The sequence below is a fragment of the Echiichthys vipera genome, assembly GCF_963691815.1.
Source record: "Echiichthys vipera genome assembly, chromosome: Y".
NCBI classification, from domain to species: domain Eukaryota; kingdom Metazoa; phylum Chordata; class Actinopteri; order Perciformes; family Trachinidae; genus Echiichthys; species Echiichthys vipera.
The window spans coordinates 227354-255201 of NC_139849.1; the positions used below are offsets into that span (position 1 = coordinate 227354).

The following is a 27848-nucleotide window of genomic DNA, read 5'->3' on the forward strand; positions in this document are numbered from 1 at the left end:
ACTGTTTTGCTTTTTCAATTCATTTCATTTTATTAATATTTTATTTATTTTCTATTTTTTTTTTTATTTTAAGAAATGACAGAATTGTTTGAAAAACTTGGAAAAAAATTATGAAAAATAATTTCTGTGTATCTGGGATTTTTTTAAACATTTATTTTAATATTTATTAATTTTTGATTCTGATTATTTCCAAAAATAATGCAGAATTTTTGGGAAAATTGATTTTTTTAAAAATGATTTTTAAAAAAATCGATTAAAAAATGAGAATAAAGAAACATTTTCAGTTTATTTCGTGTTTTTTTTGCTTTTTAATGTTTTCATAAAAAACAGAATTGATGGAAAATTACAGAATAAATATTTTTTAAAAACGGGAAAAAAATAAAATTAATACAAAGTAATAAAAATAAAAAAAATCATAAAAAATGTTTGTAGTGTTTTTTTTCACATTTATTCAATTTTAATGTATTTTTAAAAAAATGCAGAAATTATAGAAAAGCAGTGTTTTTAAGAAAATAAAATAACGAGAAATTAAAACATTTAAAAATCAATAAAAATAAAGAAAAAGGGGATTTTTTTTATGTATTTATTCATTTTTAATGTTTTTATTTCTGTATTTCCCCAAAAAACGCAGAATTTATGGAAAATTACAGAATAAAACATTAAAAAACTTGATAAAAACACATTAAAAATAAAAAATACAGAGTTTTTATGACATTTATTGATGTTTTATGAGTTATTTCCCCAAAAAAACGCTGAATTTTGGAAGAATTCATCTTTAAAAACACAAAAAAAACATTAAAAATAAAAAAATACAGAGTTTTTATGACATTTATCGATGTTTAATGAGTTATTTCCCCAAAAAAACGCAGAATTTTGGAAGAATTCATCTTTAAAAACACAAAAAACAACAAAAAAACATTAAAAATAAAAAAATACAGAGTTTTTATGACATTTATTGATGTTTTATGAGTTATTTCCCCCAAAAAAAGCAGAATTTTGGAAGAATTCATCTTTAAAAACCCAAAAAAACAACAAAAAAACATTAAAAATTAAAAAAATACAGAGTTTTTATGACATTTATTGATGTTTTATGAGTTATTTCCCCAAAAAACGCAGAATTTTGGAAGAATTCATCTTAAAAACACAAAAAACAACAAAAAAAACATTAAAAAAATAAAAAATACAGAGTTTTTATGACATTTATTGATGTTTAATGAGATATTTCCCCAAAAAAAAGCAGAATTTTGGAAGAATTCATCTTTAAAAACACAAAAAAACATTAAAAATAATAAAAATACAGAGTTTTTATGACGTTTATTGATGTTTTATGAGTTATTTCCCCCAAAAAAACGCAGAATTTTGGAAGAATTCATGTTTAAAAACACAAAAAACAACAAAAAAACATTAAAAATAAAAAATACAGAGTTTTTATGACATTTATTGATGTTTTTATTTCTGTATTTCCCCAAAAAACGCAGAATTTATGGAAAATTACAGAATAAACATTAAAAAAACTTGATAAAAACACATTAAAAATAAAAAAATAAAAAGCTTTTTATGACATTTATTGATGTTTTATGAGTTATTTCCCCAAAAAAGCAGAATTTTGGAAGAATTCATCTATAAAAACACAAAAAACAACAAAAAAACATTAAAAATAAAAAATCATAATCATTAAAAAAGCTGAATTCATATTTTTAATTTTGTATAAACACGAGTTTAAAAAATGACAAATTGATATTTCAAGAATTTTATGATTTATTATTTTCTCATGAAAAATCAAACATTTATATATTTTATATTTATTTATAGTTTATTAATATTTACAACAATGAATGATGCTGACTCATATTCATATTCATAAATAAATAAATTTTGACATTTTGACCGACTTTGGAAATCTACGATAAAACTTTAAATATTTGTTGTTAGCGTCTTTTCAGTTTACGTTCACTTTTTTTGTGTTTTTTTTATTATAATAATTTCTATATCGAGGACAGAAGCGCGTATCGTTATTATGATTATTGTATTAATATTGCACATTGCTTATTGTATTTTTATGTCGATTTGACATAAAAAAAATTTTTTTTTTTTGCCTTTTTTTTGCGTCTTTTAGCGTTTTTTTTTGCGTTTTTTTTGCCTTTTTTTTGCCTTTTTTTTTGCGTCTTTTAGCGTTTTTTTTCCTTTTTTTTGCGTTTTTTTGCGTCTTTTAGCGTTTTTTTTTGCGTTTTTCTGCGTATTTTTGCTTTTTTTTTGCCTTTTTTTTGCCTTTTTTTTTGCGTCTTTTTTGCGTTTTTTTGTGGTTTTTTTGCCTTTTTTTGCGTCTTTTAGCGTTTTTTTTCCTTTTTTTAGCTTTTTTTGTGGGGTTTTTTGCGTTTTTTTGCGTCTTTTTTGCGTTTTTTTTGCCTTTTTTTGCGTCTTTTAGCGTTTTTTTTCCTTTTTTTAGCTTTTTTTGTGGGTTTTTTTGCGTTTTTTTTGCGTTTTTTTGCGTTTTATTGCGTCTTTTTTGAGTTATTTATTTTGAAAAATGCATCTTTTGGAAATTTAATGTTTTAAAACCGATAAAAAACATTTAAAAAAAAATGAGAATAAAGAAACATTTTCAGTTTATTTTTGTGTTTTTTTTGCTTTTTAATGTTTTCATAAAAAAACAGAATTGATGGAAAATTACAGAATAAATATTTTTTAAAAACGGGAAAAAAATAAAATTAATACAAAGTAATAAAAATAAAAAAAATCATAAAAAATGTTTGTAGTGTTTTTTTTCACATTTATTCAATTTTAATGTATTTTTAAAAAATGCAGAAATTATAGAAAATTAGTGTTTTTAAGAAAATAAAAACAAAATAATGAAAATTAAAACATTTGAAAATCAATAAAAATAAAGAAAAAAACGGATTTTTTTTAATGTATTTATTCATTTTTAATGTTTTTATTTCTGTATTTCCCAAAAAAACGCAAAATTTATGGAAAATTACAGAATAAACATTAAAAAAAACGGGATAAAAACACATTAAAAATAAAAAAATACAGAGTTTTTATGACATTTATTGGACATTTAATGAGTTATTCCCAAAAAAAAGCAGAATTTTGGAGGAATTCATGTTTAAAAACACAAAAAACAACAAAAAAAACATTAAAAATAAAAAAATACAAAGCTTTTTATGACATTTATTGATGTTTTATGATGTTTTATGAGTTATTTCCCCCAAAAAAAGCAGAATTTGGGAAGAATTCATGTTTAAAAACACAAAAAACAACAAAAAAAACATTAAAAATAAAAAAATACAAAGCTTTTCATGACATTTATTGATGTTTAATGATGTTTTATGAGTTATTTCCCCAAAAAAGCAGAATTTGGGAAGAATTCATCTTTAAAAAACACAAAAAACAGCAAAAAAAACATCAAAAATAAAAAAATACAGAGCTTATTATGACATTTATTGATGTTTAATGATGTTTTATGAGTTATTTCCCCAAAAAAACGCAGAATTTGGGAAGAATTCATCTTTAAAAACACAAAAAAAACATTAAAAATAAAAAAATACAAAGCTTTTTATGACATTTATTGATGTTTAATGATGTTTTATGAGTTATTCCCCCAAAAAACGCAGAATTTTGGAAGAATGTATCTTTAAAAACACAAAAAACAACAAAAAAACATTAAAAATAAAAAAATACAGAGTTTTTATGACATTTATTGGACATTTATTGATGTTTATTGATGTTTAATGAGTTATTCCCCAAAAAAACGCAGAATTTTGGAAGAATGTATCTTTAAAAACACAAAAAAAACATTAAAAAACAGAGAAAATCGAGTCTTTTTGTCAGTTCGGCTTTTATTTTGGCGGTCCACTTCCTATTTCCTGCTCCTACTTCCTACTTCCGGCTTCCTCTTCAGGTATCCTTGACGACCACCACCACCATGTGCTCCTCGTCCAGATTACCCACAATCCTCTTGGCCTCCTGCAGGTACCGCTGCGAGAAGGCGCCGGGCGGGAACGCGTACAGCGTCGCCGCGGGGGCTCCGCCTCCTCCGCCGCCTCCGCTGCCGCCTCCGGTGCTCCCTCCGCCGGGCAAACTCACGACCCCGGCGGCCTCCTTGTTCCGGAGGTACGTCACCAGGTGGCGGAGGAGGCGGGTCGGCGGAGGCGGCGGCGGCGGCGACTCGACGGCGGTGCCCTGGAGCGCGAGCATCACGGCGAACCCGTCGGGTCGCCCGCGCTCCACGCGTCGCGCCACTTCGTCGAGGCGAGCGCGGTCGGCGCGGAGCCGCTGCGCGATCGTGAGGAACCGCGGGGAGGACGCGGAGGACGCGGAGGACGCCGACGCCCCCGCGGCGGCGAAGAAGAAGGCGGCGGCGCCCTCCAGCAGGTACAGGTCCGCGGGGAAGCTGCTGTTCTTGAGCGCGAAGGAGCCGCGCCACGGAGCCGGGAGGGTGGAGCGGGCGAAGTCGGAGAGGGTGCGGGGAGCGGCGGGTGGGTTATCCGCGGGAGGAGGAGGAGGAGGAGGGGGCGGAGGTGGCGAGGAAGCGGCGGCGGGGACGGGGATGGCGGGGGCTGGGGCGACCTCGGTGACCCGGTGGTGGTCGCTGGACTTCTTGCTGTGGTGGCGGCTCGTCGGCGTCACCGTCACCGGCGTCGGCTCCTCTTTATCGAGCGAGTGTCGCCCTCCTCCTCCCCCGCCACCACCACCACCTCCACCTCCTCCGCTCTCGGGCTCCGTGGTGGAGTCCGGGGCTCGAACCCGCGCTCTATCCGGACTCACCTCCACGGACCCGCCTCTCGTTCGGCCCCTCTCCTTCCCGCGCTCCTCCGGCGTCGGACTCCGGCTCCTCTTCCTGCTCCTCCGCTCCTCCCTCCACCTCTCCCGGCTCCGCCTCCTCGCCGGGCTCCCGCGGTGCTCCCGCTCTCTCGCTGCGGGGGCTCCGTACGCCACGGGCGGGGTGGACAGACGCTCCCTCGCTCCCCTCGGCTCTCTCGGTTCACGCGGCTCCGGGCTGCTGCGTCTGCGGGCGTAGCTCTCCGCAATCACCTCGTAGTGGGACGCCGCTGTCATGGTGGTGGTGGTGGCCGCCGCCGCCGCCTGGTACCCCGGCGGGAACGGCCGCCCGGCGCCCTCCTCCTCCTTGGCGAAGTCGACCCGGAGCCGCCGCTCGGCTCCTCCCAACGGGAACCCCCTCATCTGCCCGCAGGCCGCCTGCGCCGCGTCCAGGCTCTCGTACTGGACGTACGCGCAGCTCCCGCCGCGCACGTAGTCGATGCTCCGGATGCTCCCGAAGCGGTCGAACTCCCGCGCCAGGGCGGCCAGCGAGCTCGCCGGTCCGAGCCCGCCCACCCACAGCCTGGTGGTGGGGTTCGCTTTACCGTAGCCGATCTTGACGGCGTTGCCGCCCACCGCCCGGCCCTGCATGCACACCTTGGCGCGGTGGGCCATGTCCAAGTCCTGGAACTTGACGAAGGCGTACGCGCCGCCTTGCCCCCGCGCCGGCCGCTTGATCACCACGTCCTCGATGGCGCCGTACTTCTCGAAGCCGCGCCGGAGCTCCGCCTCCGTCACGTTGCCGTCCAGGTTGCCCACGAAGAGGTTGCTGGTGGCGCGGCGGTCGTCCTCGGGCTTGAGGTCGTCGGCGGACGCCGCTGCCGCCGCCGCCAGCACGCCGTAGGGGCGACCCCGCTCGTCCAGGGCGCCGTAGAAGTCCAGCGCCCTCTCCCGGGGCTCCAGGGCGTAGCGGCGGGCCGGGGGAGAGGACGGGGAGCGGCGGCCGTAAGGGTACGGGGCGCGGGGGGGAGGAAGCGGGAGGTGGTACCCGACATCCGGGGGCGTCACGCTTCTCCTCCTCACGTACACGGGTTCGATTCCCAAACGCCGCTCACCCAGGACCACGGGGGTCCCCGAGGATGTGGCGCGCCGGGCCTCCTTGGCGTCCTCCGGGCGTCGGAAGTTGACATAAGCGACCCGCCCCCCGGCTTCAGGAGCCGGCGACAGCTTCACGCTCACGTCGCCGAACTTTCGGAACTCGTGGATGAGCGCGTCCTCCGCGTCCTCGTCGGACACCCGCGGGCACAGGTTGCTCACCAGAAGGGTCTTGTACTCCAGGGTGCCCGGTCTGGAGGCGCGGAGCTCCGCGGGGGACGTGGTGCGGAGCTCCGCGGGGGAGGTGGTGCGGAGAGGCGGGCGGCCGAGGAGGCTGAGCTCGCGGCGGCGGTGGAGCTCCAGGGCGGCGGCGGCTGCAGCGGCGGCGGCGGCTCGCTCCTCCCCGCTGCGGCTCCGGCGGTGGTACCCGCGGCTCTCCGCCGGCAGGAGAACCAGAGGGGGCGGCGGGAGCAGCTCCTCTCTTCGGTCCCGCTCCCTCTCCCGTTTGGCGGCGGACCTGGGCGGAGTGGTGTCCCGGGGCTCCCGCGGCTCTCTCCCGGCCTGCCTCTTCATGTTCGCGGGGAGGACGGAGCTCGAAGTTCGGCCTCGGGGAGCGGTTTTTTTCCGGGGAGAACGAGACTCGGTTAAAAACACGGGAGCTACGCCGCCATCTTGGACAATAGGAATGCCGAGGAGGACGGACGGCGTGATGACGCATGTGACGTCACGACGTCGCCGGCGTGATGACGTCAGACGTTGAATAAATTGTAGTTTTTATGTGTTTTTATTGATTTATTCACGTTTATGCTCCTAGAGGACACTTTAACACACGTTTATGCTCCTAGAGGACACTTTAGCACACGTTTATGCTCCTAGAGGACACTTTAACACACGTTTATGCTCCTAGAGGACACTTTACCACACGTTTATGCTCCTAGAGGACACTTTAGCACACGTTTATGCTCCTAGAGGACACTTTAACACACGTTTATGCTCCTAGAGGACACTTTAACACACGTTTATGCTCCTAGAGGACACTTTAGCACATGTTTATGCTCCTAGAGGACACTTTAACACACGTTTATGCTCCTAGAGGACACTTTAGCACATGTTTATGCTCCTAGAGGACACTTTAACACACGTTTATGCTCCTAGAGGACACTTTAGCACATGTTTATGCTCCTAGAGGACACTTTAACACACGTTTATGCTCCTAGAGGACACTTTAGCACATGTTTATGCTCCTAGAGGACACTAACACACGTTTATGCTCCTAGAGGACACTTTAACACACGTTTATGCTCCTAGAGGACACTTTAACACACGTTTATGCTCCTAGAGGACACTTTAACACACGTTTATGCTCCTAGAGGACACACGTTTAGGCTCCTAGAGGACACTTTAGCACACGTTTAGGCTCCTAGAGGACACTTTAGCACACGTTAATGCTCCTAGAGGACACTTTAGCACACGTTTATGCTCCTAGAGGACACTTTAGCACACGTTTATGCTCCTAGAGGACACTTTAACACACGTTTATGCTCCTAGAGGACACTTTAACACACGTTTATGCTCCTAGAGGACACTTTAGCACACGTTTATGCGAGGACACTTTAACACACGTTTATGCTCCTAGAGGACACTTTAGCACACGTTTATGCTCCTAGAGGACACTTTAGCACACGTTTATGCTCCTAGAGGACACTTTAACACACGTTTATGCTCCTAGAGGACACTTTAACACACGTTTATGCTCCTAGAGGACACTTTAGCACACGTTTATGCTCCTAGAGGACACTTTAACACACGTTTATGCTCCTAGAGGACACTTTAACACACGTTTATGCTCCTAGAGGACACTTTAGCACACGTTTATGCTCCTAGAGGACACTTTACCACACGTTTATGCTCCTAGAGGACACTTTAGCACACGTTTATGCTCCTAGAGGATACTTTAACACACGTTTAGGCTACTAGAGGACACTTTAGCACACGTTTAGGCTCCTAGAGGACACTTTAGCACACGTTAATGCTCCTAGAGGACACTTTAGCACACGTTTATGCTCCTAGAGGACACTTTAACACACGTTTATGCTCCTAGAGGACACTTTAGCACACGTTTATGCTCCTAGAGGACACTTTAACACACGTTTATGCTCCTAGAGGACACTTTAACACACGTTTAGTCTCCTAGAGGACACTTTAACACACGTTTATGCTCCTAGAGGACACTTTAGCACACGTTTATGCTCCTAGAGGACACTTTAACACACGTTTATGCTCCTAGAGGACACTTTAACACACGTTTATACTCCTAGAGGACACTTTAGCACACGTTTAGGCTCCTAGAGGACACTTTAGCACACGTTTATGCTCCTAGAGGACACTTTAACACACGTTTATGCTCCTAGAGGACACTTTAGCACACGTTTATGCTCCTAGAGGACACTTTAGCACACGTTTATGCTCCTAGAGGACACTTTAACACACGTTTATGCTCCTAGAGGACACTTTAGCACACGTTTATGCTCCTAGAGGACACTTTAGCACACGTTTATGCTCCTAGAGGACACTTTAACACATGTTTAGGCTCCTAGAGTGGACTTTGACACACAAACACCTCCAGTTTTCACATGTTTTCATATTTTAATGAAAAAGTAGAACAGCACAATTTTCATAAATTCTTTTAAACAATGAAACAAAACAAAAAAAACAACCTCGGTGTTTTATTTTGAAGGGTCGGGGACGCTTCCTGCGTTAAAACACCTTCCGCGGATTCTTCCTTTAAGTGTTTTTCGTGATTTTTAACGTAAACAAACTGAAACGTGACTCCGCGTGGATCCGCAAGTGTCGTGATTAAAAAGGAAATACGGCGCGGTTCGTTTCGACGCCGCGGTGAAAAAAAGACGCTAACTCTGGGGGTGAAACGCGATTTTTTGACGGGGTTTTTTACGCTAACTCACGCGTTCGATGCTAACGGTTCGTCTCTGAGTAACTCACACGTGCGCGGAAACCGTCGTAGCCGCCGTGTTTATACTTTCCGAAGGCGTCGAATACCTAAAACGCGTACGTCTGCAGCATGATTAGCCGCTAACGGCGCGCACCGCTAGCGAGAGGGACAAAAGACGTACTTGCGGGACGTCGGTAAGGCGTTAAATGTGGGACTTTAACCCGGGATAGCCGCATGCTAACGGCTAACGTTGAGAAAAGTAAAGAAAACGCCGACAAAATCGACTAAACTGACGTAAAAAAGCTACAAAATTCACGCCAACAAATGGGTTAGCGCGCGGATAGCCACACGCTAACGGCTAACGCTAAGATAAGTAAAGAAAACGCCGATAAAATTGTCCGAACCGATGAAAAAAAGCGGCGGAATCACAACAACAAACGGGTAAGCGCGCAGGTAGCCACATGCTAACGGCTAACGACAAGAAAGGTAAAGTGTCGAAAGAGAAATTGCGGAAAGACAGTGGGGTTGCGTCGCTTCTTTGCCGTTGGTTTGGGCGATTTTATCGGCTACTCGTCGAAGTTAGCGTGGGACTAGCTGCGCGTAAACCTGTCCGTTGTCGTGATTTTTGGCGCGTTCTTTCATCGGATTTGACGGTTTAGACGATTTTATCTGCAATTTCTCTTTTGGCACTTAATGTTTCTTGACGTTAGCCGTTAGCATGTGGCTATCTGCAAATCCGTCTGTGTTTGCGATATCATGTTTGATTTTGACGCTTTTGACTATTTTATCGGCGATTTCTTTACTTTTCGGGACGTTAGCCGTTAGCATGTCGCTATCTGGGCCTTAGCATATCCGTTTTTGCGATTTTGTCTGATTTTATTGCCAATTTCTTTACTTTTCTCAACGTTAGCATGTGGCTATCTGCACGTTAACTAGTCTGTTGTGATTCCCACATTTTTTTTCGTTGATTTTGACGATTTTATCTGTAATTTTGTAACTTTTCTCGACGTTAGCCATTAGCATGTCCCTATCTGCACGTAAACAACCATTTTTGCGATTTTGTCTGATTTTATCGCCAATTTCTTTACTTTTCTCGACGTTAGCATGTGGCTATCCGCGTGTATACCTGTCCGTTGTCGTGATTTTTGTTGCGTTCTTTCGTCAGTTTTGACGATTTTATCGCAGATTTCTTGACTTTATATTAACTTTAACCGTTAGCATGTGGCTATCTGCTCATAAACCCGTCTGTTGTCGTGATTTTTGCCTGTTTTTTTTTGACGTTTTTTGTTGTTTTTTTCGGCGTTTTCTTTATGTTTCTCGCCATTAGCATGTAGCCGTTGTGATTCCGACGCTTTTTTTCGTCGAAATTAACGATTTTACCTGCGATTTCTTTACGTTTCTCGACGTTAGCATGTGGCTATCCGCGTGTATACCTGTCCGTTGTCGTGATTTTTGTCGCGTTCTTTCGTCAGTTTTGACGATTTTGTCGCAGATTTCTTGACTTTTCCCGACGTTAGCATGTAGCTATCCGCGTGTATACCTGTCAGTTGTCGTGATTTGTCCCTTTTTTTCATCGGTTTTGACGATTTTATCTGTAATTTCTTTACTTTTCCCGACGTTGGCTGTTAGCATGTGGCTATCTACGCGTAAACCCGTCTGTTGTTGTAATTCCGACGTTTTTTATCGTCTATTTTGACAATTTTATCTGCGTTTTATTTACTTTTCCCGAAGTTAGCCATTAGCATGTGGCTATTCACGTCTAAACCCGTATGTTGTTATGATGTAATCGTTTTTTGTCTGTTTTGACGATTTTATCGGCGATTTCTTTGCGTTTCTCGCCGTTAGCATGTGGCTATCTGCATGTTAACTAGTCTGTTGTGATTCCGACGCTTTTTTTCGACGATTTTATCTGTAATTTTGTAACTTTTTCCAACGTTAGCCGTTAGCATGTGGCTCTCCGTGTGTAAACCCACCTGTTGTTGTGATTCCAACATTTTTTTTGGTCCGTTTTAACGATTTTATCGCAGAATTCTTTAGTTTTCTCGATGCTAGCCGTTAGCATGTGGCTATGCACGCGCGTTTACCCGTCTATTGTTGTGATTTTGTCGCGTTCTTTCGTCCGTTTTGACGATTTTAACGGCATTTTCTTTCCCTTTCCCGACTTTAGCCGTTAGCGTGTGTCTCCCGTTGTACGACCCCTCCCTCCCCCCCCCCCCCCCCGAGCGCCCCGCAGTCGCGCGGTCCCGCTTTCTTTTGGTCGTGGTCGCTCCCGGTCACAGGTCCGTGCGCGCTCGGGCGGCGGCGGGCGCGTACTTGGGCATCAGCGCCTCGATCTTGCGGATGAAGTCGGACTTCTCGGCGCAGCCTTTGCACGACTCGCCCCACTCCTCCAGGATCCGCTTCAGGTCCTTCACCCGCAGCTTCTTCAGCTCCACCGTCGACAGGTCCAGCTGCTTGTCTGCGCACGGGGGGGAAACACGGACACTTTAGGGCTCCTAGAGTGGACTTTAGGACAGGTTTGGGCTCCTACTGGACACGTAATAGCTCCTAGAGAACACGTAATAGCTCCTAGAGGAGACTTTAGGACACGTTTGGGCTCCTAGAGGACACGTTTGGGTTCCTAGAGGAGACTTTAACACACGTTTGGGCTCCTAGAGGGCAAGTAATAGCTCCTACAGTGCACGTGTTAGCTCCTAGAGGGCACGCATTAGCTCCTAGAGGGCACGCATTAGCTCCTAGAGGGCACGCAATAGCTCCTAGAGGGCACGCAATAGCTCCTAGAGGGCACGCAATAGCTCCTAGAGGACACTTTAGCACACGTTTAGCCTCCTAGAGGACACTTTTGCACACGTTTGGGCTTCTAGAGGACACGTAATAGTTCCTAGAGGAGACTTTAGCACACATTTAGCCTCCTAGAGGACACTTTAGCCCACGTTTGGGCTCCTAGAGTGCACTTTAGGACACGTTTGGGCTCCTAGAGGGCACGTTTGGGCTCCTAGAGGGCACTTTAGCACACATTTGGGCTCCTAGAGGACACGTAATAGCTCCTAGAGGAGACTTCAGGACACGTTTGGGCTCCTAGAGGACACTTTAACACACGTTTATGCTTCTAGAGGACACGTAATAGTTCCTAGAGGAGACTTTAGCACACGTTTAGCCTCCTAGAGGACACTTTAGCCCACGTTTGGGCTCCTAGAGTGCACTTTAGCATACGTTTGGGCTCCTAGAGGCCACGTTTGGGCTCCTAGAGGGCACTTTAGCACACATTTGGGCTCCTAGAGGGCACGTTTGGGCTCCTAGAGGACACGTAATAGCTCCTAGAGGAGACTTTAGGACACGTTTGGGCTCCTAGGGGAAACTTTAGCACACGTTTATGCTCCTAGAGGACACTTTAGCACACGTTTATGCTCCTAGAGGACACTTTAACACACGTTTATGCTCCTAGAGGACACTTTAATACACGTTTATGCTCCTAGAGGACACTTTAGCGCGTGTTTCTGTCCCTCTTACCGTATTTGAGTTCGCAGATCTGCCCGTCCTTCTTCTTGAGCTTCTCACAGATCCTCTCCACGGGGACGTGCGAGCTGAGCGGCTTCGACACTTCGCTGACGATCTTGGTGGCGGCGTCGGCCGTCGCCCCGATGTAATAACACTGGAGACGTAGAGGATACACTATTAGGCACCTAGAGTGGACTCTAGCACACGTTTGGGCACCTAGAGTGGAATTGAGCAAACGTTTGGGCACCTAGAGTAAACTTTAGCACATGTTTGGGCCCCTAGAGTTGACCTAAGTAACATGTAGTAACACTGGAGACGTGAGAAGTGGAGAAATAAACGTCAGATCCTGTTTTTTACGGGTCGGATTTCAAGGTTTGGGCTCCTAGAGTGGAGTCAAGCACATGTTTGGGCACCCAGAATGAACTTTTGGGCACCTAGAAAGAAGCTTAGCACACATTTGGACACCTAGAGTGGCCTTGGCACACGTTTGGGCACCTATAGTGGACTTTTGGGCACCTATAGTGGGCTTTTGGGCACCTATAGTGGGCTTTTGGGCACCTATAGTGGGCTTTTGGGCACCTACAGTGGACTCGAGGGCACCTACAGTGGACTCGAGGGCTCCTACAGTGGACTCTAGGGCACAGTTGGGCTCCTAGAGTGTACATTAGCACACATTTGGGCACGTAGAGTGGACTTTTGGGCACCTAGAGTGGACCTTAGCACACATTTGGACACCTAGAGAGGACCTTAAAACATTTGGGCACCTACAGTGGACTTTTGGGGACCTATAGTGGACTCTAGGGCACCTACAGTGGACTCTAGGGCACCTACAGTGGACTGTAGCACACAGTTGGGCTCCTAGAGTGGACATTAGCACACATTTGGGCACGTAGAGTGGACCTTTGGGCACCTAGAGTGGACCTTAGCACACATTTGGACACCTAGAGTGGACCTTAAAACATTTGGGCACCTAGAGTAGACATTTGGGCACCTACAGTGGACTTTTGGGCACCTATAGTGGACTCTAGGGCACCTACAGTGGACTCTAGCATACAGTTGGGCTCCTAGAGTGGACATTAGCACACATTTGGGCACGTAGAGTGGACCTTAAAACATTTGGGCACCTAGAGTAGACATTTGGGCACCTAGAGTGGACTCACAAAGCGGTTGTCTTTGCCTTTGGCGTCCTTGCAGCGCCTCACGATGGCGTCCTCGATGTCGGCGCTGTTGAATTTCACGTCTTCGTCCGTCAGCGAACGATACAACGTCCCCAAGAAGCTGAGACACACTGAAACAGACACACAACCGCGTTACGACTACAAAGAGACACGAAACAACCACAAAGAGACACAAAACAACCACAAAGAGACACAAAACAACCTCAAAGAGACACAAAACAACTACAAAGAGACATAAAACAACTACAAAGAGACACAAAACAACTACAAAGAGACACAAAACAACTACAAAGAGACACAAAACAACTACAAAGAGACACAAAACAACTACAAAGAGACACAAAACAACTACAAAGAGACACAAAACAACTACAAAGAGACACAAAACAACCACAAAGAGACACAAAACAACCACAAAGAGACACAAAACAACTACAAAGAGACAAAACAACTACAAAGAGACACAAAACAACTACAAAGAGACACAAAACAACCACAAAGAGACACAAAACAACTACAAAGAGACACAAAACAACCACAAAGAGACACAAAACAACCACAAAGAGACACAAAACGACCACAAAGAGACACAAAACAACCACAAAGAGACACAAAACAACCACAAAGAGACACAAAACAACCACAAAGAGACACAAAACAACCACAAAGAGACACAAAACAACCACAGAGACACAAAACAACCACAAAGAGACACAAAACGACCACAAAGAGACACAAAACAACCACAAAGAGACACAAAACAACTACAAAGAGACACAAAACGACCACAAAGAGACACAAAACAACTACAAAGATACACAAAACAACTACAAAGAGACACAAAACAACTACAAAGAGACACAAAACAACCACAAAGAGACACAAAACAACTACAAAGAGACACAAAACGACCACAAAGAGACACAAAACAACTACAAAGATACACAAAACAACTACAAAGAGACACAAAACAACCACAAAGAGACACAAAACAACTACAAAGAGACAAAACAACTACAAAGAGACACAAAACAACTACAAAGAGACACAAAACAACCACAAAGAGACACAAAACAACTACAAAGAGACACAAAACAACCACAAAGAGACACAAAACAACCACAAAGAGACACAAAACGACCACAAAGAGACACAAAACAACCACAAAGAGACACAAAACAACCACAAAGAGACACAAAACAACCACAAAGAGACACAAAACAACCACAAAGAGACACAAAACAACCACAGAGACACATAACAACCACAAAGAGACACAAAACGACCACAAAGAGACACAAAACAACTACAAAGAGACACAAAACAACAACAAAGAGACACAAAACAACCACAAAGAGACACAAAACAACTACAAAGAGACACAAAACAACTACAAAGACACAAAACAACCTCAAAGAGACACAAAACAACCACAAAGAGACACAAAACAACCACAGAGAGACACAAAACAACTACAAAGAGAAACAAAACAACCACAAAGAGACACAAAACAACCACAAAGAGACACAAAACAACCACAAAGAGACACAAAACAACCACAAAGAGACACAAAACAACCACAAAGAGACACAAAACAACCACAAAGAGACACAAAACAACCACAAAGAGACACAAAACGACCACAAAGAGACACAAAACAACTACAAAGAGACACAAAACAACTACAAAGAGACACAAAACAACTACAAAGAGACACAAAACGACTACAAAGAGACACAAAACAACCTCAAAGAGACACAAAACAACCACAAAGAGACACAAAACAACTACAAAGAGACACAAAACAACTACAAAGAGACACAAAACGACTACAAAGAGACACAAAACAACCTCAAAGAGACACAAAACAACCACAAAGAGACACAAAACAACTACAAAGAAACACAAAACGACTACAAAGAGACGCAAAACAACCTCAAAGAGACACAAAACGACCACAAAGAGACACAAAACAACCACAAAGAGACACAAAACAACTACAAAGAGACACAAAACAACTACAAAGAGACACAAAACAACCACAAAGAGACACAAAACAACTACAAAGAGACACAAAACAACTACAAAGAGACAAAAAACAACAACAAAGTGACACAAAACAACCACAAAGAGACACAAAACAACTACAAAGAGACACAAAACGACCACAAAGAGACACAAAACAACTACAAAGATACACAAAACAACTACAAAGAGACACAAAACAACTACAAAGAGACACAAAACAACCACAAAGAGACACAAAACAACTACAAAGAGACAAAACAACTACAAAGAGACACAAAACAACTACAAAGAGACACAAAACAACTACAAAGAGACACAAAACAACCACAAAGAGACACAAAACGACCACAAAGAGACACAAAACAACCACAAAGAGACACAAAACAACCACAAAGAGACACAAAACAACCACAAAGAGACACAAAACAACCACAAAGAGACACAAAACAACCACAAAGAGACACAAAACAACCACAGAGACACAAAACAACCACAAAGAGACACAAAACGACCACAAAGAGACACAAAACAACTACAAAGAGACACAAAACAACAACAAAGAGACACAAAACGACCACAAAGAGACACAAAACAACCACAAAGAGACACAAAACAACAACAAAGAGACACAAAACAACCACAAAGAGACACAAAACAACCACAAAGAGACACAAAACAACTACAAAGAGACACAAAACAACTACAAAGACACAAAACAACCTCAAAGAGACACAAAACAACCACAAAGAGACACAAAACAACCACAGAGAGACACAAAACAACTACAAAGAGAAACAAAACAACCACAAAGAGACACAAAACAACCACAAAGAGACACAAAACAACCACAAAGAGACACAAAACAACCACAAAGAGACACAAAACAACCACAAAGAGACACAAAACAACCACAAAGAGACACAAAACAACCACAAAGAGACACAAAACGACCACAAAGAGACACAAAACAACTACAAAGAGACACAAAACAACTACAAAGAGACACAAAACAACTACAAAGAGACACAAAACGACTACAAAGAGACACAAAACAACCTCAAAGAGACACAAAACAACCACAAAGAGACACAAAACAACTACAAAGAGACACAAAACAACTACAAAGAGACACAAAACGACTACAAAGAGACACAAAACAACCTCAAAGAGACACAAAACGACCACAAAGAGACACAAAACGACCACAAAGAGACACAAAACAACCACAAAGAGACACAAAACAACTACAAAGAGACACAAAACAACTACAAAGAGACACAAAACAACTACAAAGAGACACAAAACAACTACAAAGAGACACAAAACAACCACAAAGAGACACAAAACAACTACAAAGAGACACAAGACAACTACAAAGAGACACAAAACAACAACAAAGTGACACAAAACAACCACAAAGAGACACAAAACAACCACAAAGAGACACAAAACGACCACAAAGAGACACAAAACGACCACAAAGAGACACAAAACAACTACAAAGAGACACAAAACAACCACAAAGAGACACAAAACAACCACAAAGAGACACAAAACAACCACAAAGAGACACAAAACGACCACAAAGAGACACAAAACGACCACAAAGAGACACAAAACAACTACAAAGAGACACAAAACAACAACAAAGAGACACAAAACAACCACAAAGAGACACAAAACAACCACAAAGAGACACAAAACAACCACAAAGAGACACAAAACAACCACAAAGAGACACAAAACAACCACAAAGAGACACAAAACAACTACAAAGACACAAAACAACTACAAAGAGACACAAAGACACAAAACTACTACAAAGAGACACAAAGACACAAAACAACTACAAAGAGACACAAAACGACTACAAAGACACAAAACGACTACAAAAAGACACAAAACAACCACAAAGAGACACAAAACAACCTCAAAGAGACACAAAACAATTACAAAGACACAAAACAACCACAAAGAGACACAAAACAACCACAAAGAGACACAAAACAACTACAAAGAGACACAAAACAACCACAAAGAGACTCAAAACGACCACAAAGACACACAAAACAACTACAAAGAGACACTAAACAACCACAAAGAGACACAAAACAACCTCAAAGAGACACAAAACAACCACAAAGACACACAAAACAACCACAAAGAGACACAAAACAACCACAAAGAGACACAAAACGACCACAAAGAGACACAAAACAACCACAAAGAGACACAAAACAACTACAAAGACACAAAACAACCACAAAGAGACACAAAACAACCACAAAGACACACAAAACGACCACAAAGAGACACAAAACAACCACAAAGAGACACAAAACGACCACAAAGACACAAAACCACCACAAAGAGACACAAAACAACTACAAAGAGACACAACACAACCACAAAGAGACACAAAACAACTACAAAGAGACACAAAACAACCACAAAGAGACACAAAACGACCACAAAGAGACACAAAACAACCACAAAGAGACACAAAACAACCACAAAGAGACACAAAACAACTACAAAGAGACACAAAACAACCACAAAGAGACTCAAAACGACCACAAAGACACACAAAACAACTACAAAGAGACACTAAACAACCACAAAGAGACACAAAACAACCTCAAAGAGACACAAAACAACCACAAAGACACACAAAACAACCACAAAGAGACACAAAACAACCACAAAGAGACACAAAACGACCACAAAGAGACACAAAACAACCACAAAGAGACACAAAACAACTACAAAGACACAAAACAACCACAAAGAGACACAAAACAACCACAAAGACACACAAAACGACCACAAAGAGACACAAAACAACCACAAAGAGACACAAAACGACCACAAAGACACAAAACCACCACAAAGAGACACAAAACAACTACAAAGAGACACAACACAACCACAAAGAGACACAAAACAACTACAAAGAGACACAAAACAACCACAAAGACACAAAACAACCACAAAGAGACACAAAACAACTACAAAGAGACACAAAACAACCACAAAGAGACACAAAAACCACAAAGAGACACAAAACAACCACAAAGACACACAAAACAACCACAAAGAGACACATAACAACCTCAAAGAGACACAAAACAACCTCAAAGAGACACAAAACAACCTCAAAGAGACACAAAACAACCTCAAAGAGACACAAAACAACTACAAAGAGACACAAAACAACTACAAAGAGACACAAAACAACCACAAAGAGACACAAAACAACCACAAAGAGACACTAAACAACTACAAAGAGACACAAAACAACCACAAAGAGACACAAAACGACCACAAAGAGACACAAAACAGCCACAAAGACACAAAACGACCACAAATTGACACAAAACAACCACAAAGAGACACAAAACAACCACAAAGAGACACAAAACAACCACAAAGAGACACAAAACAACTACAAAGAGACACAAAACAACTACAAAGAGACACAAAACAACTACAAAGAGACACAAAACAACCACAAAGAGACAAAACAACTACAAAAATACACAAAACGACTACAAAGAGACACAAAACAACTACAAAGAGACACAAAACAACCACAAAGAGACACAAAACGACCGCAAAGACACAAATTTAACCGTCTACATTAAATGTGTTTAGAACCGTCCGCCATCTTGTTTCCCACCTTCGCACTCTCCTTCCTTCAGAGCTCCGGAGGAACCGGGCACCAGAGCGAGCGCCAGAGCCACCGACAGCCCGCCGAGAGTCCACATTTTCCGGCTACAGAACGGAGCGTTCGCCGCTGCTGGAACCCCCAAAAAAGAACCGCTCCGGTTAAACAAGCGCTGGACGCCGGTTCACTCTGCTCCTTTTCCGGTATACGTCACACAAAAGGGGGGATCTGATTGGTCGAGGGGCGGGACTCCACCACGCAGGGTGATGTGATTGGACGACGGCGGGAGGACACGGGAAGAAGGGCTAGTTGGCGCCGTTTGATTGGTCCACATCCGCCCCGCGAGCCACGGTGTGCAGGGAGACTGTGTTTCCATGGTAACAGCGTTCCGTATGAATAATGGTTAAAAACGTTAATTTTTCATATTTTTAGTATAAATTTCAGTTTAAAATATTGATTTTATGGTTAAAGACATTAATTTTATGGTTGAAAACATACATTTTTCATATTTTTTGCATAAATTACGGTTTAAAATATACATTTTATGGTTAAAAACGTTAATTTTACATATTTTTTGCATGAATAACAGTTTAAAATGTTAAATTTATAGTTAAAAACGTTAATTTTTCATATTTTCTGTATAAACTATGGTTAAAAAAACAATAATTTTACATAATTTTGTATAAATTATAGTTTAAAATATAAATTTTATGGTTAAAAACATTAATTTTACAGATTTTTTGTGTAAATTTTAATTTTTTTACCTATATTTTCTATAAATATGTGTTTTTCAAAATAAAACAACAAAAAACCTTTAAACATTAATATTATTGTTTTATTCATATTTAAAAAAATAAAAATAAAAATGCTAAAATAACACAAACACCCAATAAAACTATAAAAATGAATAAACAATTATTAATAAAAAAATTGTAAATGAAAAATAAAATGACCAAAAATTCATTTGATTGTGTAAAAACATTAAAAAGTGAAATAAAAATAAATATATTTATTTAATTCATTAATATTTTTTTAACGGAAACAACAAAGTTACATCAACGTTCGCGCTGACGTCACATCCGCCCGACGTTCGACTGTAAACAGAACGAGCAGCGGAACTTTGACGTTTTTTAAATAAATATTATTAAAAAACATTTATTTTACATAAATTCTGCATAAATTAAACTCAAAAACATTTATTTCACATATATGTATTAAAATGTATAATTAAAAACATTTATTTTTAACGGAAACAAAAGGTGACGCCGGAGTGCGCGTTGACGTCACATCCGCCCACCGACGTTCGACTGTAAACAAACGAACCTCGGAACTTTAACAACTTTCATCTTAATTTACACTTTAATATTAAAATTAAATATAATAAAAACATTAAATTTACATAAATTTTGCATAAATTACACTTAAAAACATTTATTTTACATAAATTCATTAAAATTATAATTAAAAACGTTTATTTTTAACGGAAACAACAGGTTGTTTACGTCACGTCCGTCCGACGTAAACAGAACGAGACGCGGAACTTTAACACCTTTAATCTTAATTTCCGCTTTAATTAAATTCATTTTTAAAAATCTAATTTACATAAATTTTGCATAAATTATACTTAAAAACATTTATTTTACATTTATTAATTAAAATTTATAATTAAAAACGATTATATTTAACGGCAACAACAGAGTGACGTCACGTCCGCCCGACGTTCGCCTGTAAACAACCAACCTCTGAACTTTAACGCCTTTAAACTTAATTAAACTTGAATTAAAAATATTGAAAAACATTTATTTTACATAAATTTTACTTTAAAACATATATTTTACACTTATTCATTAAAACCTTTAATTAAAAACGTTTATTTTTAACGGAAACAACAGGTGACGCCGGCTTGCGCGTTGACGTCACATCCGTCCACCGACTTTCGCCTGTAAACAACGAACCTCGGAACTTTAACAACTTTAAACTTAATTTCCGATTTAATTAAATATATTAAAAACATTTAATTCACATAAATTACACTCAAAAACATTTATTTTACACTTATTCATTAAAAGTTTTAATTAAAAACGTTTATTTTTTACGGAAACAACAGAGTGACGTCACGTCCGCCCGACGTTCGACTGTAAACAACGAACCTAACCTTTAATCTTAATTTCCGCTTTAATTAAATGAATCAAAAACATTTAATTTTTCATAAATTACACTTAAAAACATTTATTTCACGTATGTTTATTAAAATTTATAATTAAAAACGATTATTTTTAACGGAAACAACAGAGTGACGTCAGGTCCGCCCGACATTCGCCTGTAAACAGAACGAAACGCGGAACTTTAACACCTTTAATCTTACTTTAAACTTTAATTAAATGTATTAAAAACATTAAATTTACATAAATTCTGCATAAATTACACTTAAAAACATTTATTTCACATTTAATCATTAAAATTTATAATTAAAAACGTTTATTTTTAACGGAAACAACAGAGTGACGTCACGTCCGCCCGACGTTCGCCTGTAAACAGAACGAAACGCGGAACTTTAACACCTTTAATCTTAATTCACACTTTAATTAAATATATTAAAATAATTTAATTGACATAAATTCTGCATATATTACACTTAAAAACATTTATTTTACACTTATTCATTAAAATGTATAATTAAAAACGTTTAGTTTTAACGGAAACTACAATTCGTTGACGTCACATCCGCCCGACGTAAACAGAACGAACCGCGGAACCTTGACGCCATTAATCTTAATTCACACTTTAATATTAAAATTAAATATATTAAAAACATTTAATTTACATAAATTACGTTTAAAATCTTTTACTTTACACTTATTCATTAAAAATTATAATTAAAAACGTTTATTTTTAACGGAAACAACAGGTGACGTCAGTTTGCGCGTTGACGTCACGTCCGCCCGACGCTGCCGAGTCACTGCGACGATTTGACTGTAAACAAGACGAGCAGCGGAACATCGCACCTCGACGCCTTTCATCTTTATTTACGCTTAAATTAAACATATTAAATATTAATATTAATATATTATCAACCCGCGAGGACACGCTGGGGCTCGTGACGCCAAAGCGCGGGCGTTAAAAATTAATTTTCATAAAGAAATTCCGTGTTTTTGGAGGCGGAGCTAGCCGTTAGCATGTGCTAGCCGCTCCGGAGGGGGCCCTGTTTGTTTGCGACGGAAGGCCCGATTTCAAGCCCTCAAGCCCGGGTACAGCCGCCGCCTCGCACCCGCCGGTGACACCCGTGAACCGTGAGTGTGGAGCGCTGTTGGTTAGCTCTCCCGTTAGCAACAGAGCTAGCTTAGCATTAGCTTAGGTCAGCAGTGTGGGCGGGGCTTAAGGGCTGTTTTTGTTGTGATTTAATGCAGATTTTAATATTTTAATTTTATTTATTTATTATGTGTATTTTTTAATGATGTCATAGGATAATAATAATACAATAATTAATAATACATTTATTTTAAATAATGTTTTTTATAATAAAAGTATAAAAAAATATGTAAATAATAAATAAAAAATATAAAAAATAATTAAAAAATATAAAAAAAAGAATTAAAAAATAATAAAAATATGTAAATAAGTGATAAAAAATAATTAAAATCTATAAAAAATAATAAAAAAACAATATAAAATATAAAAAGTAATAAAAAAATATAAATAAACAAAAAAAATAATAAAAAATATTTGGATAAATATTAAAAAACTATAAAAATGTTTTAACAATTTAAAAAAAATAAATTAAGAATATTTAAAATTAATTTAATAATTAATTCATAATTTATTAATTAATTAAAAACTCAAAATATATAAATAAGTAATAAAATATATTAAAGAACAATGAAAGTATATTTAAAAAAAATAAAAATATTTTAAAAAACAACTAAAATATATAAAAGAGACATTTAAAAAAAGCAACAAAAAATATAAATAAGTCATAAAATTACAAAAGAAAAACATGAACAACTTCAACTTATGACAAATTACACTAAAACATTAATTTCCTGATTATTTCCATTAAATAATTCCATATAAAATGTTAAAAAAAGACAAATAAACAACAAAACCATCGAACAAAATCTATAAATCAGCGATAAAAAATACATAAACAAGTTTTAATCATCACATAGAACAAAAATACATAAATATTCTAATTATTTATGTTAAAATATTACAAATAAACAATAAAAACTATGGAAAAAACTTCATAAATACGCAAAAAAGTGTAAAAATAAACAAATAAACGATAAAAACTCTTATTTTTATGCATTTTTATGGAAAATAAACAATTAAAAATATGAAAAAACAAACAAAAAAACATAAAAATATGAAAAAATTGCGTTTATTTAATGTATTTATTTATTAAAAATCACATATTTTGCATTTTTAGTCGAGTTACGGCATCGAACCGGCGGTTTAACGTGTTCAAAGGGACTCACCGCTGTGTGTGTGTGTGTGTGTGTGTGTGTGTGTGTGTGTGTGTGTGTTTGTGTGTGTCCCTGTGTGTGTGTGTGTGTGTGTGTGTGTAGCTCCTCCCACCATGGAGGCGGGACGGAAGGACGGCGAGGAGGAGACGCTGCAGACGGCGTTTAAGAAGCTGCGGGTCGACGCCGAGAGGTAGAAACGCCTCTTTTTTTACGCGTTTTTATTCTGAAACACACGTTTTTAAATGAAAACGCTTCTTTTTTTATGCGTTTCCGTTTAAAAACATGTCTTTTGTTTAGTGTTTTCATTCAAAAACACGCGTTTCCGTTCTAAAACACGTCTTTTTTTATGCGTTTTTACTCAAAAACACTTTTTTATGAGTTTTAGTTTAAAAATGCATCTTTTTTTACGCGTTTCCATTCAAAAACACACGTTTTTAAGCGAAAACGCTTCTTTTTTTACGCGTTTTCATTTAAAAACACGTCTTTTTTACACATTTTCATTCTAAAACACGTCTTTTTTAAGTGTTTTCTTTTAAAAACACGTCTTTTTTTACGGCGTCCATTTTGTTTCCTCACACCTCTCCCTCTTCTTTCCAGTTTACCCGGAGCTGCGAGCGTCCCCGAGGCTCCTGCGTCACGCGCCTCCCTCGACGCCGCCGGTTCGAAGCCCAAACTCTGCTCCCCGAAGGACAACTGGCACGGGTGAGCGGCGTCCAAAAAACCTTTCTTACTGCTCCGACGGCGTCCGCGCGCGAGAGAGCTAACGTTTCCTGTTCTTCTTCTTCCAGCTGCGCGAGGAAAACGTCCCGCGGAGCGTCCCGGACGCAGCGGCGCCGGCGGTCCAAGTCCCCGATCCTCCACCCGCCGAAGTTCACCTACTGCGGCGCGGCGCCCGCCTCCTCCGCGCTGTCCACGCCGGGCGGCGGCGGCGGCGGCCTGAAGCACCAGCGCCTCGCCGCCTCCCCCGCCCAGAAAGAACTCTCCTCGCCGTCCGCGCCCGCTCTGGTCTTCGGGTCCCGCGCCGGGTTCGAGACGCCCGCCGGCGCCGCGCTCCCGCCGCCGCCGCCGCCCTCGCAGGAAACGCACGCCACCACAACTTCGCCAAGGCGGGACGGAGAAGGGGAGGAGAGCAACACGGAGAGAAACGCCCGCGCCGGAGACGAACCCGCAACGGCGCCGCCTCGCACGCCACAACCGCACGCAGACCCCGCCATCGCCGACTTCCGTGCCCTATCCGCGGAAGCCGCCGCCGCCGCCTCGGACCCGACGCCGCCGCCCGCGGAGGTCTACTCCTTCACGGGGCTCCGCCAACGGGACGCCCCCAGGACTCTCGCCGCCAACGGCAACGCCGCCGCCGCCACGGCCGCCGCTGCCGCCTCGTCGCCGCCGCCGCGCTCGTGTTCGGAGCAGGCGCGGGCGCACGTGGATGACATCACCATAGAGGACCTTTCCGGGTACATGGAGTTCTACCTCTACATCCCCAAGAAGATGTCGCACATGGCCGAGATGATGTACACTTAAAAATACAACGACGACGACGATTACGATGCTAACGACACGACTGTCATGACTCAGGCGTTCTTCTGTAGGCTGCTAGCATCCACGCTATGTAGCAGTCACGCTATGTGGCTTTACGAAATGTAGCTCTACGAAATGTAGCTACGTAGGGCAATGTAGCGCTACACTTCGTAATGCTATGATTCCTAATGCTACATTTCGGAACGCTAAGTGTTGTGATGCTACGTTTCGTGTCGTAACGCTACGTGATGCTACGTGTGGTGGAGCGACATGACGTATAGCGACATGACGTGTCGTGACGCAACGTGGCGCTTCATTTTGGTGACGTGAAGCCACATTTCGTAACGCTACGTGTCCTGACGCTACGCTCTCGTAACTCTACGATTGCTAACGCTACGTGTTGTGACGCTATGCGATGCTACATTTCATGTCGCGACGTGACGTGACATGATGCGACGTGGCGCTTCATTTTGGTGACGCTACAAACTCTACGATTCGTTACGCCACATTTGGTAACGTTACGTTACGATACTTGAAGCTACGTGTCGTGAGGTTACGTATCGTGACGCTACGTGTCGTCACGCTACATATCGGATCGTAACATTCCGTAGCGCTACAGTTCCTAGCGCCACACTTCGTAATGCAACGTGTCGCAACGATATGTGTCGTGACGTTTTGTCACGCTACGATTCTAAACGCTACATTTCGCAGCGCCACGTGTCCTGAGGCTACGTATCGCGGCGCTACGTGTCGTGGCGCTACGTGTCGTGGCGCTACGTGTCGTGGCGCTACGTGTGGTGGCGCTTCATTTTGGTGACGCGACGCTATGTTTTCGTAACGTTTCGTAACTCTACGAATAGTAACGCCACATTTCGTAATGCTACGTGTTGTGAAGCTACGTGTTGTGAAACTACGTGTCGTAATTCTCCATTTCATGACCCAACAATTCGTGGCCTTACGAAATGTAGCATGTATATCCTGTCGCTACGTGGTGTGATGCTACGTTTCGTGTCGCGACATGACTTGTAGCGACGCAACGTGGCTCGTGACGCTACGTGTCATGACGTGACGCTAGGTGTTCTGGCGCTACGTGTTGTGGCGCTACGTGTTGTGGCGCTACGTGTCGTGACGCTATGTGTCCTGACGCTACGTGTCCTGACGCTATGTGTCGTAAGGCTACATGTTGTATCGCTACAATTCCTAACGCTACTTTTCCCAGTGCTACGTGTTGACGCGGCGTTACGTTTTGTGGCGCTACGTTTTCGTAATATTTCGTAACTCTACGATTGCTAACGCATTTCGTAAAGCTACATTACGTGTCGCGACGCTACGCTTTCGTAACTGTACGAATGCTAAAGCTACATTTCGTAAAGCTACATCACGTGTCGCGACGCTAGACTTTCGTAACTCTACGCTTTCGTAACTCTACGATTGCTAACGCTTCATTTCGTAAGGCTACATCACGTGTCGCGACGCTAGACTTTCGTAACTCTACGCTTTCGTAACTCTGCGATTGCTAACGCTACGTGTCGTGAACGCCGGTAGCCGTAGAAAAACGCTTCAGTCATGAAAGTCGTGAATTTCAATATAAAACTGATTTCTTCGTTGGTTTTGACTTTTTTTTGTGTTGAATTTCAGTTTTTAAATGTCGCAAAAAATGCGAAAAGAGGAATAAACGACGTGTTTGCGAACTTGCTACGATTTCTCTTCATTTTGATCGGAGGTTCGTCCGCTTCGACGCGTAACTCCTGCTGCATCGTCCTCCAGCTGTGAGCTCTGGGAGGATCCTGTTACTGCTGCTGTGAGCTGCCAACACACACACACACACACACACACACTCACACACACACACACACACACACACACACACACACACACACTCTCACACACACACACACACACACACACACACACACACACACTCTCTCACACACACACACTAAGTCAACATTTCCAGGGGCGAAGCTGCAGCCGCTCAAACCACAGGGACATTAAACAAACACCACCGAACATGAGCTCCTAGAGGACACTTTAGCACACGTTTATGCTCCTAGAGGACACTTTAACACACGTTAAGGCTCCTAGAGGACACTTTAACACACGTTTATGCTCCTAGAGGACACTTTAGCACACGTTTATGCTCCTAGAGGACACTTTAACACACGTTAAGGCTCCTAGAGGACACTTTAACACACGTTTATGCTCCTAGAGGACACTTTAACACACGTTTATGCTCCTAGAGGACACTTTAACACACGTTAAGGCTCCTAGAGGACACTTTAACACACGTTTATGCTCCTAGAGGACACTTTAGCACACGTTTATGCTCCTAGAGGACACTTTAACACACGTTTAGGCTCCTAGAGGACACTTTAGCACACCTTTATGCTCCTAGAGGACACTTTAACACACGTTTATGCTCCTAGAGGACACTTTAGCACACGTTTATGCTCCTAGAGGACACTTTAACACACGTTTATGCTCCTAGAGGACACTTTAGCACACGTTTATGCTCCTAGAGGACACTTTAACACACGTTTATGCTCCTAGAGGACACTTTAACACGTTTATGCTCCTAGAGGACACTTTAACACAGGTTTATGCTCCTAGAGGACACTTTAGCACACGTTTATGCTCCTAGAGGACACTTTAGCACACGTTTATGCTCCTAGAGGACACTTTAGCACACG

At 41.5% G+C, this 27848-nt stretch overlaps 3 protein-coding genes across 3 annotated transcripts; 1 reads left to right on the forward strand and 2 right to left on the reverse strand.

The window, feature by feature from the left end:
• Positions 1-3700: 3700 nt before the first annotated feature.
• Positions 3701-6524, reverse strand: rbm15b (RNA binding motif protein 15B). The gene has a single exon (XM_083940066.1). The coding sequence runs from the start codon at positions 6427-6429 to the stop codon at positions 3898-3900; it is 2532 nt and encodes an 843-aa protein (XP_083796192.1). The 5' UTR covers positions 6430-6524; the 3' UTR covers positions 3701-3897.
• A 4495-nt stretch (positions 6525-11019) lies between these two features.
• Positions 11020-19380, reverse strand: manf (mesencephalic astrocyte-derived neurotrophic factor). The gene is made up of 4 exons (XM_083940059.1): positions 19190-19380; positions 13465-13592; positions 12317-12458; positions 11020-11264 (listed from the first exon to the last, which is right to left on the reverse strand). The coding sequence occupies exons 1-4, from the start codon at positions 19275-19277 to the stop codon at positions 11080-11082; spliced, it is 543 nt and encodes a 180-aa protein (XP_083796185.1). The 5' UTR covers positions 19278-19380; the 3' UTR covers positions 11020-11079.
• Positions 19381-22151: 2771 nt separating this feature from the next.
• On the forward strand, positions 22152-26852 carry oser1 (oxidative stress responsive serine-rich 1). The gene is made up of 4 exons (XM_083940003.1): positions 22152-22467; positions 23743-23830; positions 24238-24342; positions 24429-26852. Exons 2-4 carry the CDS (start codon positions 23754-23756, stop codon positions 25159-25161), a joined length of 915 nt encoding a protein of 304 aa, XP_083796129.1. The 5' UTR covers positions 22152-22467; positions 23743-23753; the 3' UTR covers positions 25162-26852.
• Positions 26853-27848: the final 996 nt, after the last annotated feature.

What these genes read in the sequence shown, in the direction of transcription:
- rbm15b (XM_083940066.1), bottom strand. Translation starts at nt 6,429, where the DNA reads ATGAAGAGGCAGGCCGGGAGAGAGCCGCGGGAGCCCCGGGACACCACT.
- manf (XM_083940059.1), bottom strand. Translation starts at nt 19,277, where the DNA reads ATGTGGACTCTCGGCGGGCTGTCGGTGGCTCTGGCGCTCGCTCTGGTG. An exon ending in GAAGGAAGGAGAGTGCGAAG is followed by an intron (nt 13,593 to 19,189) that starts GTGGGAAACAAG and finishes TGTCTGTTTCAG; the next exon opens with TGTGTCTCAGCTTCTTGGGG. An exon ending in AAGGCAAAGACAACCGCTTT is followed by an intron (nt 12,459 to 13,464) that starts GTGAGTCCACTC and finishes CTACGTCTCCAG; the next exon opens with TGTTATTACATCGGGGCGAC.
- oser1 (XM_083940003.1), top strand. Translation starts at nt 23,754, where the DNA reads ATGGAGGCGGGACGGAAGGACGGCGAGGAGGAGACGCTGCAGACGGCG. An exon ending in CTGCGGGTCGACGCCGAGAG is followed by an intron (nt 23,831 to 24,237) that starts GTAGAAACGCCT and finishes TCTTCTTTCCAG; the next exon opens with TTTACCCGGAGCTGCGAGCG. An exon ending in CCGAAGGACAACTGGCACGG is followed by an intron (nt 24,343 to 24,428) that starts GTGAGCGGCGTC and finishes TTCTTCTTCCAG; the next exon opens with CTGCGCGAGGAAAACGTCCC.